The 14828-nt window shown below is 36.9% G+C and overlaps 1 protein-coding gene across 1 annotated transcript; it reads left to right on the top strand.

The window, feature by feature from the left end:
• Window positions 1–1527: 1527 nt before the first annotated feature.
• LOC107782852 (uncharacterized) lies at window positions 1528–11601 on the top strand. The gene is made up of 10 exons (XM_016603788.2): window positions 1528–2187; window positions 3615–3692; window positions 4462–4503; window positions 4591–4696; window positions 7579–7643; window positions 9401–9439; window positions 9519–9623; window positions 9732–9819; window positions 10134–10180; window positions 11010–11601. The coding sequence occupies exons 1-10, from the start codon at window positions 1603–1605 to the stop codon at window positions 11088–11090; spliced, it is 1236 nt and encodes a 411-aa protein (XP_016459274.1). The 5' UTR covers window positions 1528–1602; the 3' UTR covers window positions 11091–11601.
• Window positions 11602–14828: the final 3227 nt, after the last annotated feature.

The following is a 14828-nucleotide window of genomic DNA, read 5'->3' as shown; positions in this document are numbered from 1 at the left end:
CTTAACCATTGTCAAATACACATTTTATCCCAATAAATCGCTCTTGAAGTAAGTTTGCGTGGTTTGATGTAAACATTGAATATATGATTTTTTAAAAAAATATTTTATTATTCTTTTCCAATTTCTTTTCAATTGGCTCGTCAACCTTAATAAAGAAAATAATATGCGCTAGTTGGTTAACATCACAAATGTGTGATTTATTTGTTAAGAAAATTTAGGGTAAAACTTAAAAGGAAAAGATATCATTAGTCAGCTAAAAGTAGGAGTGTGTCGAGGAGTAGAAGAATTAACCTAAATAGCCTTTCACGCCGCTTAAATTAAAAATAGCCAGTGAAGGTAAAATATATGTATAATTTATGTATTATATATGTATAATTGTGTATAATCAATACATAAATTATGTATATAGCTAGAAAAAATAAATAATGTATATGACCGACTAGGCAGATCTGATCCTGAAGATTAGTGTTTGCAGCTTGCTTAAACATATACCAAGGTGTTGCGACTTTAACTATTTCGAGTCAATTACTCGATTAACTACTGTCTAATATCAAACTAGTTATGTTGGTTACACAAATTTTCTCGTAAGTCATAATCATTGAGTTCTACTCTGACCTACGCAAGCACTACAATATGTATTAAAAATAAAATAAAATTCTCTAAAAAGAGACTTTCAATCACATTTGCAACAATTATATAAAAAGTTTATAACAAAACTTAAAGGATTCTTGAAAGTAGTACTACTATATAACTATATCAGCCAAAACCACTAAAATTTCGAAATAAATGATATTTAATTAATATGTTAACCGTTCATATTAGGAATATTTAGAATAAGATGTATTTGTTAGTATTAATTTATTGGAAAAACAATGAAGTCATTCAAGTGAATACTCCAACAACTACCACCTGTCTCAGGTTCTATATATGTGAATGAAAAAAATTATGGTAGGGAAATTTTTCTCTTTTAGTGGGTCGTACGATGTGCCAACTTAAATTGTTTAACGCGACAATGCAAAAAAAATAGCCCCACAACTAAATGCTCAAGACACAAGCATGAGGCATGCCTCTATTAAAAATGTTTATATATAGGAATATGGTCAAATAGGGATTCATATGGTCGATCCCAATTTATTTAGGATTAAGGTAAAATTATTTTCTTATCATCGTCCTATTAAGAAGTATATATCTGCTATTTTTCCCCACTTTATCCTCTCTTCATATTTTTATTTTTTCAATTTTCATTCTTATCATTCTCCTATCAGTTTTGTTTGGATGGTTGTTACCTGTTATATTTTATTTATTATTACTTTAAATATCATGTTTGTTTTGATTCTTGCTTAAACTTCATTATATCATAATGTTAAATTTATTATTATATAACAATAAAAAGTTTTATTTTACATAACAACCATTTTTTTGTATTTTATTCTTAATTATTATTTAATAATTTTAATAATAATATAATAATAATAATAGTAAGAAAAAGAAAAAGAAAAAGGAGGCCGAGAAATGCTAAAACCCTCGTCTTCCCTAAAACTAAAACCCCTTCCATCGGGCAGACATTAACACAATCAGTTTGAAAAATCACCCAAAACTCCAATGGCGGCCTTCGAACTGCTCCATCAAGCTCGCCGCCACTGTTCCTACAAAACCCAATCTCACTTTTCTCCTCTTCTCCGCTCTCATTTCCATCGATTTCTCTCCTCTTCATCATCCCAATCACAACCGGAACCCCCTGAAAACCCGATTCCAGTCCAACCCGTTTCCTACAAACCCAAGGATCCTCCGGAAACCCCACCTGCAGAAACCACGCCTCAAGCTTCTACCCGACCCGAGTCGAATACCCAAAACACGGTTAACGCCGATGGTAAGACGTGGACACGGGAGGATCTCCGGTACTTGAAGGATGCACCAAAAATAACTCCGGTTTCTTATCCGACCCGAGTAGCTCCGTTACCTGAGGATCGGGTTGAAGAGGAAGGGGGAGTGGAAGCTAAGGGTGATGAGGAGCTGGAGAGAGAGAGGAGAAGAATTGAGGCGCAAAAAAGGGCGGCAATGAGGAGAGTGTTGAATGTTGAAGAGGAAATGGTTCCGTTTCCAACATTGGTTAACGTGAAGAGTGATGATGAAAAGAAGAAGAAAAAGGCTGTTTATGATCTTAAAGAGGCCATTCGCCTCGTAAAGGTCAGATCTTTTTTGTGGAATTAATTAGGGTGGTTATGTGAATTTTTTTAGCATTTGATTAATTTGACTCCTTGCAAAGTTATAAATGTGTACATTGCTGATTTGGAGTAGATATGATATCCCAGTCAATGTAGATGATTGGGAGCTTGCTATAGTGGATTGTGTTTTAATGTAAGAAATTCTATCTTTTGGTCTAGAGGCTGTACATGCGGTTTTCCTCATCATACTGATGAAAAATTAACATCATAAGAAAATGTGCTTGCTTTGTTAAAGTCTTCGGAGCACCTTGTTGGTGTGTTCCACATCTTCACTTGGATATCAGTGATTTACTACTTTACATTATATGATCCTATTGTAATATTTCCACCTTGCTTCACCATGGCGTGTAGGAATTTTTTATTAGTCAACATGGACCATAGGAATGGTCCAATATATTCTCTAGGTTAATAATGAGCAATACTTGCATAACCTCCAACATAAGAAGCTGCTATCACACGCTTAAGCAATGCACATGTTAGGATATTTTGGAAGCTTCTAAGTGTTTCTAGATAACTTAGTGGTCTAGGCATTCTGGATAATCTTTTCCGATAATTATGGTGTTTGAGTCAGTTTTTGTGCATCTCAACTATTCCACCATGTATTGCATCCTTTCACCAATACAAGTACTAGGCACCTCTGCTCGTCAAGGTATCTTATCATGATTTTAGCAAATAGAAAGAGATCATCTAGTTTTTTTTGAATATGCTAGATTCAAACCGTTGTCTTCCATTGACTACTAGACCACACTCCAGGGTCGTATTTCTTAATAGTTTTCTTTTTGTCATGCTATTTTATGTGGTATCTGATTCTGAACCTCCTAATCATCCGGTCATCTATTACTTTGCATTAGTATCGTGTAACTCTATCCACGAAGGCTTAGGCAAGTGAAAAGATTCACGTGGTGTCATCTCTTGGTTCCGAAGGTTGTAACTTCGTCTCTTCAACCCCTAGGCCCCCTCCTTGAGGACAAGTGTTTGTAGATAATATCACAGTGAACGTGAAGGATAGAGACAGGTTCAAATTTTCCATCAACTAGGGGTAGTCATATGCATGGCTCAAAAATCCAACTGTCATTTTTCCTCAGATTCTCATTATATTCTTTATTCATCTGTTCATGTTGAAAATAGTAACTATGGATCAAAGTCCATAATATGTAATTGAAGTGACTCTTAATCACAGCTTGCCCTGAAATGGTTTGCTTGTCTGCTTTTGTTGGTGCTTTGTCTTTCTGTCTATAGTATGTAATCAAAGTGACTCTTAGCTGTAGCTTGCCATGAGTTGGTTAGCTTGTCTGCTTTTTGTTGGTGCTTTGTCTTTCTCTCTAGTTGTGTTTTCTTTAGAGGTTACAGGCTGAGTCATGATTCATTGTGTTTCTAGTGATTATGCAGGCTAATGCCAAGAAGAAGTTTGATGAAACTTTGGAAGCTCATGTTGTTTTGACTTCTGATATGCGCCGAAGTGACCTGGTGTGTGCTTTCATCCTTGCATTAAGTTTACTATCAAAGCTTGTCGTAAAAATTGATGCTTGAACAGAGAGATATACTTCTTGTTACCTCTTCTATTGTTATTGGTTTATATGTCTAAATTTATTCATCACATGGCAAATGGATATTGTATATTTTAGTTTACTTGGGGTTTTCATAAGCAGAATTTATTAACAGACCTCCCAGGACCAATGGGGTGCTACTGTTTTTGCGGCTGAATGAAAATAAATTTGGTCTAAGAAGAAGCTCATAAATCACGAGAGTAAAGAGGGCCTTAAACCTTTCAACCTAAATGTCAATTCCTGAACATGCGGGGACATCTCTCCAGAATTTGCTTTGCATGCACTCATCATGGATTTAGCAATGGACCAAATATTCCTTAATATTAAAAACTGAGCTCCAACATTCTCTATCCTTATTACGGTTGGTCAGGAATTTGCTGACTTCACATCCTTTTGTTGTTGGTGAGTGTGGAGCAGATTTTATTGATAGAATCATGCTCCTACTGCCACCTAATTAAGAGTGAATTTTCCTTGCCTTAGCTGAAATATTGTCAGTGCAAGCCTGTAGCAATATTCTCTTGCACGGGTGGCATAAGCAGAGTGCAATTTATGGTCCTTCCACATTTCCAATATTTTTTCTGCTTTGGTTTGAACCTAGTTGTCTACTAGTTTAGGTAATTTGATCTGAGTGTTAAGCAATCCCATTAGTTTGCTAGTGCGATCTCATAGTTTTTTCTTTTGATCTGCAGAAGCTTGAAGGTACAGTAGCTGTTCCTCATGGGTTTGGCAAGGTATAATGCATTCTTCACAAAATTTTAAGGCTAGATAATCTTATGCTGTTGGAGATTTGCTTTCTGACTAAATATTTTCCTCCTCAGGTATATCGTATTGCTGTTTTTGCTGAAGGAGCTGCTGCTGATGAAGCCCGAGAAGCAGGTGCTGATGTTGTTGGTGGTTTGGAGCTCATAGAGAATATCAAGAGTGGTATTCCACTAAATTCATCTTTTTAAGAATTGCAACTGTTTAGAACTTTAGTGGTATGTCTTATGTCCACTCGCATGCTGAGGTAAATGGTACAAGTTATGAGGTCAGGTCAAGTTACTCCTTCCACTTCATAAACTCTCTAAGATTTATATTCATGACATCTCCGGAGGTAACCCTCTCCAATATATGGAGTAAAGTGAAACTGATAAGTATTCATCCGAGCTGACTATTGTTATGCAAAAGACGATCTTCACTTTTAACTTAATTCTTTGAATTACAAAAAGTTGAGTTTCTTTCTTGGGGGTGGTCAACTTGAGCCGGAGAAAGGTTCACAGAAGAAATAGTGGAGTCATGGGGACTGTAAGACTAGCAGGAGCTGGGATGGAAAGGGTAGAAAACTGTGAAAATAAATTTGGTCAACAGAAATTTGATTTTATCTAGAAGTATGGTAAGATAAACTCTATTTGTAAGAGGGTTAAATGCTATGTATTCTGTTTTGGGTGTAAAACTTGATTGTTCAATTGTATTCTGTAAGTTGGATAGCATTATAAGTATATTTAGCAATTCAGGTATGCCACAGATTGAATCTAAAGGGACTGTGTTTGGATATAGACACATGGCAAGCTTGGTGTGTAAATATCCAGGATTCAAGGTCGGGAAAGCAATGTGATAAAATTCTGATTGATGTATTGTGCGGAAGCACAACTTGTAGCGTTAGCACTTCGTCTGCAATATAAAGGCATAAACACTGAAACAGTTGAATTGTTTCTTGTCATGGTTATCTAAGAGGCCACATCAGAAAACTGTGCAAGTTGGGGGGGGGGGATGTATTAAGTGCAAAAAAACAATTAAGATTTACAATATACACACTCATACACTCACTTTGGCACGTGTCACTCTGTGAATGGTGTGTCACGTGTGTCATACACCCAAGTATATAAGGTATGTATAAGGTTGTATTTAGGGCGTGCAAGGAAACTCTATGCAAGTGGGGGGGGGGGTTATGTGTTCGGCCAAAAAAACAATCAGAGATTTTTATTAAACTCACAAAATACAAGGAGAGCCGAGGGTATATCAGAAACAACCTCTCTGCCTTTTTAAAGGTAAGAGTAAGATTTGCGTACGCTCTACCCTCCCCAAACCCCACTTGTGGGATTACACTAAGTTTTTTGTTGTTGTTGTTGTTGTCACAAAATACAAGGAGATCACAAATAAAGTTTTATGCTAAGTTGCTCGGACTCGGGTGAAGGTGTTTGATACGGGTGCGGATCCATCGGTCGTATCCTTCATGATCTAAATTTTAAGATTCGGAGGTATGGATCCAAGTACAGATACGGGTGCAGGAATTCGGCTAAAAATATGTCAAATATCTAAAATAGAGTTAAAAAAATATGTCCAAATTATGAGACATTATGTGAAAAACTTGCAAGGTCTCTGAGAAGGAGAAAATATTGATCAACATAGAAAATTCTGTAGACAAGTTTCTTCAATTTCATCCTAGCTTTTGTTTTTATTTCAGAAATCATTGTATCTGTCCCGAATTTCTCCGTTTGTTTTGGTCAAAGTACCCAAAGTTGGTTGATTAGATCCAGTACGGATCCCACACCCATGTCGTGTCGACACGGGTGCGGCACAAAAAGTGAAGAGTCCGAGCAACTTAAGTTTTATGGGAGGCGGATCCCACACCCATGTCGTGTCGACACGGGTGCGGCACAGAAAGTGAAGAGTCCGAGCAACTTAAGTTTTATGGGAGGAGGTGGAGAATTTCTTACAAAGGATATATAATTATTTACAGTGTATAAAGGGTGCCTAGTTGATAAATAGAGTGGATTCAAGGCTCGTGTGGATGTCGATTTTATTACCTAACAAAAGAAGATTCATGTGGCTGTTGATATGGAAGTCCAAGGTACATAAGGAAGTGACCTGCTCAAGATATGTAGCATGGTGTCTCCTGTCGGTAGATAATTTAAGGAGAAAATGAATTGCAGTATGTTGGTTCTTGTAAGTTGAGAAGCACACATGTGAACCAACCAAAATTAGAAACAAATGACATTGTAGTTTTGCATCTGAAGTTTGGAACTATGATTTGTAGTATACTTCCTATTTAATATAGGAGCTTCTCCTAGAATGGTAGCAGAAATACTGGTGAGTTGGTGAGCGAGCTGACATGGTAAAAGAACTCAGCCACACTTTTCTGGACCCTTTTTTTTACAAGCTGGAATTCAACTCCCAGTTGGACACACTACCCTTAATTAATACTTTATTTTTTTATAAGAGAATAAAATGAAGCTAGAGATGGATACCAGGATGAGATGAATATGGAAGAAGTCTGTCTTAGTATATGCTTTGATGATTTGTAGAGAAAGGTATAGTAAATATCAGAAGAACTGAAAATCCATTGTCGAGCCAATTGCTCTTTGTTTCATATATATTTTTGGTGTGAAAGAATATCCCTCTTTGTAGATAGCAGGTTAGATTTACTTGTCCAAAAAAGAGGAGATAGTAGGTTAGATTTTTGTGAGGTTGACTGAACAGTCGGACACATTATGTACTATTCGCAAAGTTTACACTGTCTTGGCATGACAGCATTGGAAGAATTATGACCCTTTTTTTCGTTCCAAAATCAGGATCCTAAATGTGGGACTTGTTTTGGGTAAATGCTGATTAAATCTGGTTTTAGGGGACTTCATTCCTAAACAAAAAAATCTGCAATTTCACCCAGGCATTTGGGAATATGATGATGAAACCATTCTTATCTTTTGGGCATCTATGTATTCTAACCCGTCAGGAGGATATGTTATTTCAATGGTATTCCTTCAGCTTGATTTTCCACTGCCATTTATTTTATTGCCCTTTAACATTCAATGTGATTTTACATGCAGGAAATGTGAAGATTGATTTTGACAAATGTTTTTCCACTCATGCAATGATGCCGAACTTGAGACAGGTTTTTTAAATTGGCTTTCCATACTTGTCATTGATAAATCTCTTCCGTGATTACACTGTAATTCAGGGGTCATTTAGTTTGCCATTAGCATAAAGGTGGATTAGAAAGATTATAAGCTTGAACTTATCAAAAGAGAAATATTATAAACTTGAAGAGATTACCGGGGAATAAGTGCACTATAGCTCAAAGTGCCTGGCATTTAGCTCATAAAGTTGTGGCATTTCTACCTTTCAATTTTACAAAGAATATCAAAGCATTTATTCTATTAAAGTCCATTCGAAAATAGCAGGAGTGAAACATGTGAATTTTTACACTTTCAGAAAAAAATAGATGATTTTAATTTATCAAAAAGAAAATAAAGAAAGATGGTTTCATTTTCTGTTTTAGGAATATAGTAGTCATTTTCATGGAAACAGTAATATATTAAAAGAGAATTAAAAGCCAAGGGATTAGAGCGGCAATTTTGGTACTAGATATGGGGGAGAAGAAGCAGGCGAAGGAACTGTGACAGCCAGATGGAAGGAGGTAGCAGAAGGGAAAAGCAGAGGAAAAAAGGGCAATGATGTCTACTGCACATAGCAAGCAGATTTGCTAATTCAGAGCAAGGGGTGTATACTGGTGAGAAGAAAAAGAAGACGAGAGCTATTTTGGAGGGGAGTAGTCTTGAATGGGGAAAGGAGAAGGAAAAGTGTATTAAAGCTAAAGTTACTGTATACTAGAGTTTGTTATTTTTTTTTAAAAAAAAGAGTTACTGAGTTACAGCATACTAGGAGGGGTTTTTGGGGGGTTGAGAATTGTTTCAAAAGTTTGGGAGGGTTGCGGCACCTACTCAGTAATAGGTGGTGTTGAAAAGAAGGAAAAAATAGGAAGAATGGTGGAAAAGACGAAAATGAAATGAAGAGGAGAGAAACAGAATAACTAAGGAATAGTGTCTTGTGGTGAGGTGGTTCCATGGTGGCTGCGAAGAGGAAGCAGAAGAAGACAAGTGAGGAAAGTGAAATGAAAGGAAAAAAGAGTATCTACTTTTTATCGTCAGAAGTTTTTAAACAGACACGTGAATCGAAGTTAATGAAATGGAGATTTGATGTTTGAATACCAGAAAAACTATTTAGATGGGAAAGATTTCTAAAATAAAAATAAAAGGATACTTGGGGCAATTTATTCGTTATGATTGATATGTGGACGGACAAGGATAATTAGGATGTTTCATTGTATTGTAGGCTTTCTATATCTTGTATTTGGTCAAGAAATTGGAGGAAGGATTGATAATATGATTAATGTTTGCATAAGGAATAGTTTTTGCCTAGTGATTAAATTCTCTTTTTCCTAAAATAATTTTAGTTATGAAATGTTATTGAAGAAGTTGTGCGGAAGAATTACTGTAAAAGAAAATTATACATGAATTAATCTTTTTAGTTAAAGATGGAGGTAAAGGTGGGTTGGGAAGGGGTTAGAGCTGGACGGAACAGATGGAGGGTTGAATTAGTAAAACATAGCCTAATATGCATTTATCTCATAGATGGTATATATAGATAGTAAGGTCCATGATGCATGAAACAAGGTTCAATTTTCAACCAACCCCCTAATAGTAACAAGTGAGGCTATGCAGTCCTTTAATTTCAATGTTAGTGCCTGTATAGTTTGATGCTATAATGACCTATCAAACGACCCGTCAATGTTGAGCGGATAAAGAGGAGGGGGAAAATATAAATGTGCTTTTAGTGCTTCACAGTGAGTAACGTCACACGCTTTTGCAGATTGCCAAGTACTTGAGACAATTGATGCCAGATACTAAAGTAAGTAATATGCATCTTTCTGCTCTTAATTCAAGTTGTTCTTAGCGAGTTAGTGCTTATTTTGTCATAATGCATGCAGAAAGGTACTGTTACCAAAGATATCACAAAAGCAGTGAAAGAAGCAAAGCAAGGTGTACCTTTCAAAAAAGACAAAACTGCAATTGTGCATGTAGGAATTGGGAAGGTACACTTGCCTCTTTCTCTTCTTCATCAGAGATTCTTAAGCTTCTTTAGGTACATAGACTACTGGAATGCACCTCCTGACGCTTTCTCCGTGAAACATTATTTGCAGGTAAGTTTTCAAGATGAGGCACTGTGTGAAAACGTTGGTGCATTTGTACACGAACTTTTGCGTCAGAAGCCTGCTGGCTTAAAAAAGAGTAAGCAACTCTTGATTATATCCTTATTGATTTGTTTGGTTAAGGTCCAGTGAAAAATCCTGCTTTACCGCCCTCGTCCCCTCCCATTTAGGATTTATTTAGTTGTCAGAAAAGTATTCAAAAATGTATTCCCTAAGATTTAAGGAATGAAAGTAAAGAAAAGGAATGTGACTTTCTGGTAAACCAAATTTTTTCCCCCTTTCTGGAAGAATACATTTATTATACACATGGGTTTCATCTAACTTTGTTGGTCAGAACTTTTATGTCGTCTACATCCGTAGGTAACAACCTTTTTTTTGAAATATTTAATGCAGGCTCAAAATATGCTGGTTATGTGAATACAGTCCATATATGCAGCACGGTAAGCTCTTGACTTACATTCTTCGTAAATCTGATGCCTCACAGGAATCTTTCTAAGTTACATATATAAACTCAAAAATAGAAATGTGAGATAACTGACAAGAACCTTTCAAATATTGCCTCTTGATATACCCTTTGTTGCTCTTCCGTTGGAGGGAGACATGATGTTTGAGAGTTCCTGCTTTGGCTCCTTAATCATGACGTTACTTGAGTAAAAGTATGGCTTACAAAGGCCCCTCACAGCCTCGCTAAATACATAAAAGTCTATGGGCATGCAGTACTGCAGCTTCGTTTTAAGAGGAAGGGATGCTCACTGCATAATTTTAGGTAGTATGATCTGCTACATAGTTTCATCCAAATATTATGTGCCGTCTTTATGGGTGCATCCCTGTCACAATCAAATTGGCCAATATGCAGTTTATCGTTAGGGAATCATAAAGGAGACGTGGAATCCTCTTGTTCTTTGCATGCATTCATGTTTGGGTGAGACTAGCACAATATGCAGATCTGTCCTTGACAACCGACTACAAGGCAATATCTTTCAGTGGCCTGATACTTATTACTGACTTGACCAGGAGGGACGCTAAAATCTGTCATTTTTTGAGACTAAGTAGCATACTGAAAATTTTCGTCGCCAGAACTTTGAATCTTAAGAATCTCTAGTTCTATACTTTTGTACCCGTTTACCATTTTCATATCTGGGGTGCATTGCAACATTGATATGCCTGAATATGTCTGTCCTTTCAGTACCTGCTGATAGTTTCATGTTTAGAATTTCATGCATGATTCATTGATCAATCTAATTGCATAATGATGTTTGAAATTTGCAGATGGGTCCATCTTTCCCTGTGTCCATACAGTCGTTGTCAATTGCAGCGGACCGCCATGCAAGGAAGTATCTTCAATTATAGTATCTGAATAGATCCATCTTTAACTTGACAGTCTTAGTGGATCCAATTCTAATTTGGTACCTTAATGTAATTTGTTTAGATTTCTTGATTTTCCCCACATAAACAGATTTTTCCAAGGAAGTCACGGGTTCGAGCCGTGGAAACAGCTTCTTGCAGAAATGTAGGGCAAGACTGCATACAATAGACCCTTGTAGTTCGGCCCTTTCCAAACCCCACGCAACCGTGGAAACAACCTCTTGCAGAAATGCAGGATAAGGCTGAGGCTGCGTGCATCAGACCCTTGTGGTTCGGCCCATCTCCATACCCCGCGCATAGCGAGAGCTTAATGCACTGTGTTGCCTTTTTTTTTTTTTTTTCAAAAAGGGATTTTTCTAAGTTATTTTATTTCTGCCCCTTAATGTAATGATCTTTACCTCTCCCTTCTTCAAACCACCCAACCCAAATCTCATCACTGTTGCCTCACATTTTTATTTTTCAGTTAAATGAAATAAGCATGTCTTCTGTTTTATGATTACAAGACCTTTCTTTTCTAGGGAGTTCAAATGATTGTGACCACACCAAGCAACAATCAGTAGAGAAAGAAAATTCGAAGTTATTATATTTTCTCTTGTTAAAAATCCTAACACGTTCAGTCATTTATGGAATTAGATGCAGTGGCTTGGTTTATATATTCTAATTTTTACTATTTCAAAGTTATGTAAGTCAATGAGGATTCAACAACAACAACAACAAACACCCAGTATAATCCCACAAGTGGGGTCTGGGGAGGGTAATATGTACGCAGACCTTACCCCTACCCCGAAGGGTAGAGAGGCTGTTTCCAGGAGACCCTCGGCTCAAAAAAGCAATAGGAAATGATATATTAGTACCATAAAAATGCGTAATAAAAATAACAACAATATATAAGAGATATGAAATATGAAATACGAAATACGAAATACGAAATAGATGGCTGGTATAGTACAACTAGAAGGTAAAGCCCTGCATCAATAGACGACCAATGACATTCCTAGTCTAACTCCTAACTAGATAGTCTCCCTCTATTGTGCTGTAGAAATATTCACACTCTCCCCTAACCTACAACCTTAATGCTCGACCTCCATAATTCCCTATCAAGGGCCATGTCCTCAGTAATCCTAAGTCGCGCCATGTCCTGTCTGATCACCTCTCCCCAATACTTCTTAGGTCTCCCTCTACCTCTCTGCGTGCCCACTACAGTCAGTCGCTCACACCTCCTCACCGATGCATCAGTGCTCCTCCTCTGAATGTGCCCGAACCATCTGAGTCTTACTTCCCGCATCTTGTCCTCCATGGGGGCCACACCCACCTTCTCTCGAATATCTGCATTCCTAATCTTATCCATCCTTGTATGCCCGCACATCCACCTCAACATCCTCATTTCTGCTACTTTCATCTTCTGGGTGTGAGTTCTTTACCGACCAACATTCAGTTCCATACAACATGACAGGCCTAATCACTGCTCTATAAAACTTACCTTTTAGTAACGGTGACACGTTCTTGTCATGTAGCCGATTTGAGCATGTTTCAGGCCGAGGAGTGGTTTTGTGGAACGTGCTTGTACCATTTACTATTGAGAAACTCATTGAACAGTGCTTAGACGTATTAAATTTTTTGGAATTTAACATTATTTTTAAAATGTGTTTTATTTTGTAAAAGGTGATGTTGCAGGTGTTTTTTCCACAAGAAAAAAGGGTTTCATACTCGTTAAATGGGTTCGATATTTCTTACTTTCTTTGTAATCCCTTTCGACCAAGTAGCGAAAAAGAGTTGCACAATTAAAGAAGAGAAAAACTTGGTCCAATTATGTGGAAATTTAAGGACCTTATCGAAGAGAGCGGATCAGATTTTGTGTTCATGGTTCGGTTTAGGTCGGTTTTTCTCTAAAAGGAAACCAAACTAAGTAAGTCGGTTTTTCAAACATTGGAACCAAACAAAACTAATTAAGTCGGATTTTATCGATTCGGTCTTTGTCGGTTTTTGTCAGTTTTTCAGTTTTTCGGTTATTTATCGGGTTTTTTCTTAAATATGGGACATACACTACCAAACGCATATTCCGACGATTATATTTTTAACGTAACACTATCAAATCAATTGCTCTTTGAGAAATCTATTATTTACCAAGATATATTGATGATAATTGAATTAAATAGTGATGAATAATTTAAGTACTCAATTAAAAATCAATTATTTTTATCATGAAATAAATTCTTGTACTTGCAAAAGAAAACTACCAGTCAAACTAGAATGGAAAGGCAAAGAATTAGATTATTATAATAGCAAAGAACTAGACTAAAAATACAAATCACTAATATGTACGATAAAATTTTAGATACATTATATAAAAATACATATATGTAGGTGTAATAATAATTTTAAATAGGTACTTTTATAGTCGGTTTGGTTCAGTTTTTTTCGTTTTTTTTTTTTAAACCAAAACCAACCCAAATTTGATTGGTTTTTAAAATTCAAAATCAAAACCAAACCAAAGCTAAAAAGTATCAGTTTTTTTGGTCGAGTTAATTTGGTTTTCGGTTTGGTTAGATTTTTTGGGTATTTATGATCACCCTTAGATGAAAGTAGCGGAGATGAGGAGATGAGTATGTTGAGGTGGATGTGTGGGCATACAAGGATGGATAAGATTAGGAATGAAGATATTCGAGAGAAGGTGGGCGTGGCCCCCATGGAGGACAAGATGCGGGAAGTAAGACTCAGATGGTTCGGGCACATTCAGAGGAGGAGCACTGATGCACCAGTGAGGAGGTGTGAGCGACTGGCTGTGGTAGGCACGCGGAGAGGTAGAGAGCGACCTAAGAAGTATTGGGGAGAGGTGATCAGACAGGACATGGCGCGACTTAGGATTGCTGAGGACATGACCCTTGAGAGGGGACTATGGAAGTCGAGCATTAAGGTTGTAGGTTAGGGGAAAGTTGTGAATATTTCTATAGCACAATAGAGTGAGACTAGCCAGTTAGGAGTTAGACTAAGAATGTCATTGGTCGTCTATTGATGTAGGGCTTTACCTGCTAGTTTTACTATACCAGCCATATATTTCGTATTTCGTATTCTGTATTTAATCTCTTATATTGCGGTTATTTTATTATGCATTTTTATGGTACTAATATATCGGCTCCTGTTGCTTTTTTTTTTAGCCGAGAGTCTCCTGGACACAACCTCTCTACCCTTCGGGGTAGGGGTAAGGTCTGCATACATATTACTCTCCCCATACCCCACCTGTGAGATTATACTGAGTCGTTGTCGTTGTTGTTGTTGATCACCCTTAGTCCTAATGATCACATCTTCAAATATATGAGGTGTTTGAAAATAGCCGCAATAGTTGAATAGGAGGATCGCTATAACTATACCCCTTGATAAGTTTAACAAAGATGAAAATAATTTATTATGTGATAATATAAGTATTTTTTGTAAGGGTTTCATCTCGACATCAATTCGTATTTAATGGTGATTTTACTTAAACGTCTTCCGCTGGTAAACAAACAGAAAGAAGAAAAAAAGAGCCCGGGGTATTTTCCACTTCATCCTCTTTTCAGATTTTTATATTTTCAATTTTCATTGGCAAAATATTTTACCATCCCCTAAACTTAACACGGATTATTAGTTACATTCTTAAACTATTCGTGGTCTTAATTACCCCCTCAACTTGGCCTTTTGAGAGCCAGTACCCTCCTGGACGCTGACGTGGCAAAAAGCGTGGGTGCA

Source organism: Nicotiana tabacum, chromosome 1, assembly GCF_000715075.1.
Source record: "Nicotiana tabacum cultivar K326 chromosome 1, ASM71507v2, whole genome shotgun sequence".
Taxonomy (NCBI): domain Eukaryota; kingdom Viridiplantae; phylum Streptophyta; class Magnoliopsida; order Solanales; family Solanaceae; genus Nicotiana; species Nicotiana tabacum.
The sequence above is the reverse complement of the archived record's forward strand: the minus strand, read 5'-3'. Positions and strand labels throughout refer to the sequence as shown.